General features: G+C 48.3%; 1 protein-coding gene across 1 annotated transcript in view; it reads left to right on the top strand.

Moving 5' to 3' along the window:
* LOC100960132 (chaperone protein DnaJ-like) overlaps positions 1-2781 on the top strand; it is a 31799-nt gene extending 29018 nt beyond the window's left edge. Inside the window, exons 6-7 of the mRNA XM_023508265.1 lie at positions 580-684; positions 2033-2781. Coding sequence (XP_023364033.1) covers positions 580-684; positions 2033-2445 — 518 coding nt within the window. The 3' untranslated portion in view covers positions 2446-2781. The remainder of the gene's footprint in view (positions 1-579; positions 685-2032) is intronic.
* The last annotated feature ends 139 nt before the right edge of the window (positions 2782-2920 follow it).

Here is a 2920-nt window from a genome sequence, read left to right as displayed (position 1 = left end):
AAGCCGAGACTCTGTCTCTTAAAAAGCAAAAAGAAAAAAAAAATTTTTTTTGAAATAGATTCTCAATTTGTTGCCCTTGTAGAGTGCTCTGGTGTCATAGCTCACAGCAAATTCAAACTCTTGGGCTCAAGTGTTTGCTCTTGCTTCAGCCTCCTGAGTATCTGGGACTACAGGCGCCTGCCACAATGCCCAGCTATGTTTTGAGGCTGTGTCTCGCTCTGGCTCAGGCTGATCTTCTAGTCCTGAGCTAAAGCATTCCTCCCATCTTGGCGTCCTAGAGTGCTGGGATTACAGGTGTGAGCCAGTGCACTTGGCCCTAGAAATTGTTTTATTTGAGTGATTCTTTGAAGAATAAGTTACAGAGATTTATTTTTATTTCAGATTGACATGAAGGTACCAACAACTGGGTTTCAATGTTTGCATTTTGTTAGGTAGTACAGATTTAGTTTCTTGTGAATTCCACTATCCTAAGGCCATAAGATAGGCAGTGCTTTTAGAGAAGCTGACCTATCAGTGATAGGCATTCCGTATTTCCCGTGATTAGTGTGGCAGTGACTCCTCTTCAATCCATTCTTGTAGGTGTTCTAGGTGACTTCCATTTTCAGGCCCTCAGGATTTACACACAGGAGAAGAAGCTGCTTCATGGCTACTACACGTATGAGGTCACCGTGCAGCCTGCCTGCGGTATGTTTAGGGTAGTCTGGAGCAGGTGCACGGCTGGGAGGCTTCTGCTGTCTGAATGATTAGGTTGATGTTTATCAGCATTCAGATTATATTTACTAAACATAATTACAATGCCCTCCCTCCACCCTCCCCTTTTTTTGGAGACAGAATCTTACTATGTTGCCCTGGATAGAGTGCAGTGGCGTCACAGCTCACAGCAACCTCTAGCTTTTAGGCTTAAGTGATTCTCTTGCCTCTGGCTGGCTATTTTTTTGTTGCAGTTGTCAATGTTGTTTAGCTGGCCCAGGCTGGGCTTGAACTTCCCAACCTTGGTGTATGTGGCTGGTGCCATAACTACTATGCTGTGGGCACCAAGCCCCTCCTGCCCCCCTTTTGAGACTGTCACTCTGTCACCCAGACTAGAGTGCGATGGTGTCATCCTGGCCCACAACAACCTCAAACTCCTGGACTTAAGTGATCCTCTTGCCTCAACCTCCAGAGTAGCTGGGATTACAGGTGCCTACCGCAAGACCTGGCTAATAATGTCCATTTATTTTGTAGCAAAGTATATTTTAGATGCAGTTTTTCACATGACCAACTGTTTCATTTTTGGCTTCCAAAAGAATTTATTAGACAACAGGTGTCTTGCCACACTTTAGAACCTTCCATGACAGGAGGGGACTCAGGTACAGGACAGTGTTCATGCAGAGCCATCATGTGACAGTGGTATTTGGGCGTGAGCTCCTTGGGGAGGTGAACACACCCCTCAACGCACAGGCCCTTCTAGGAAAGGTAACAGGAGCTCATTCTAAAGCCAGTGCTGAGTGAGTATTTGCTCAGAAGTGAAGGGGTGCATTGAAAGCCCTTGCGGCCAGCTGTTTAAATTCTCCTCAGATTATGGAGGAGGTGAAAATGTGCTCTTGTCAAATGTTGAGAATAAGGATGATCTCTTCATTTATTTATCCGTACAAGACACCATTGTTTAGTGGAGTGGTGTTCTAAAGAGAGAAGAGTACCTAATAATAATATTTTTTGATCCTATTAGTCAAAGTAGGAATTATCATTGGGAAGAATTGTCTAGGTGCATTTTCTTAAAATTTGTATTCCTCTGTTGGAAAGCCAGTGCCAACCTTTAAAACTATTCCCAGAGAGCCCTTTAATGTCAGCAGTTTAGCCCGGTTTTCCTTCATAGAGCTTCACTCTTTTAAGCCTGGGTGGAGGAAATAGTTTGTGCAGCAATGGAGAAATCTGGTGTGTAGGACCACAGGAAGTGTGGGGGGGGGGGAGGGGATAGATTGAGGATGAGCGCGGCCTCGCGTTCTGAGCTGTGTTTAAGTTGTGGTAGTGAGTCAGTCGTTTTGCTCTCTAGGGTACGAGGAGATGGCCAGTGAGGACTTGGAGCCTAGTGAAGACCTAGAGCAGCCGGCAGTTGAGACGGTGGAGGACACCGGGAGTGAAGAGGACAGTGAGGTGCTGGAGCTCATCTCCAGCGAGGACCTGGATGTGTCTAGTGAGGATGAGGCCAGCGAGGGCCGCAGCGGGGGCCAGGGCGAGCCCCTCAGTGAGGAGCTGGAACCCATTTCCAGCGAGGACGAGGCCAGCCTTGAGGATGAGGGGGACGAGGGGGAGCTCAGCGAGGAGTGTGAGGAGGAGTGTGAGGAGCTGCTGAGTGAGGAGGAGCACAGTGGGTCGGAGCTGGGCCTGCCGGGCCTGCACCTCCTGCCACAGTCCAGTGTCACAGGGGCTATGGGCTCTGTTTACAAGAAGGCTTACCTTACCTAGAATGCATCTAGAATAAAGAAGTTTCTTTTCCTAGTGCCTTGATGCCATCATTGGTCAGGTGACCGTAGTTACCTTGGAGAGAAGATGCAGGGAACCAGAAAGGGGCGATGTGTTCTGAAGCCCCATGTTAGTGTCTCACCCCGTAGGCCAGAGAGCTCGGAGACCCTAGGAGCAGCGTTTTGTTCTCTCCTTTTCCTTGGGCTGTGGGAGGCTTAGAAAACTGAAACCTGTCATGTTTCCAGTCCTAGAGGCTTAGCCTGCAAGCAGGTGGTGCCACAACCCACCCAGGCCTCTCCCAGCGGTTCTTCCCTGCATTTGGATGGGTTTTCCCTGTGTTTTTATACCACACCACCTCTGTGTGTGTGTGTCCAGATTTCCTTGTCTCTGGTCTCTGTGTGTCATCTAGGCTGGTCTCTGAGCCTATACTCCATGCCAGCGGGCCTAGTCCCAAGTCTCTACTCTTTTTTTTTTTTTT

This window comes from Otolemur garnettii, unplaced genomic scaffold (assembly GCF_000181295.1).
Source record: "Otolemur garnettii isolate 467f Iridium unplaced genomic scaffold, OtoGar3 scaffold00235, whole genome shotgun sequence".
Classification (NCBI taxonomy): domain Eukaryota; kingdom Metazoa; phylum Chordata; class Mammalia; order Primates; family Galagidae; genus Otolemur; species Otolemur garnettii.
This window is presented reverse-complemented; position numbering and strand designations above follow the sequence as displayed.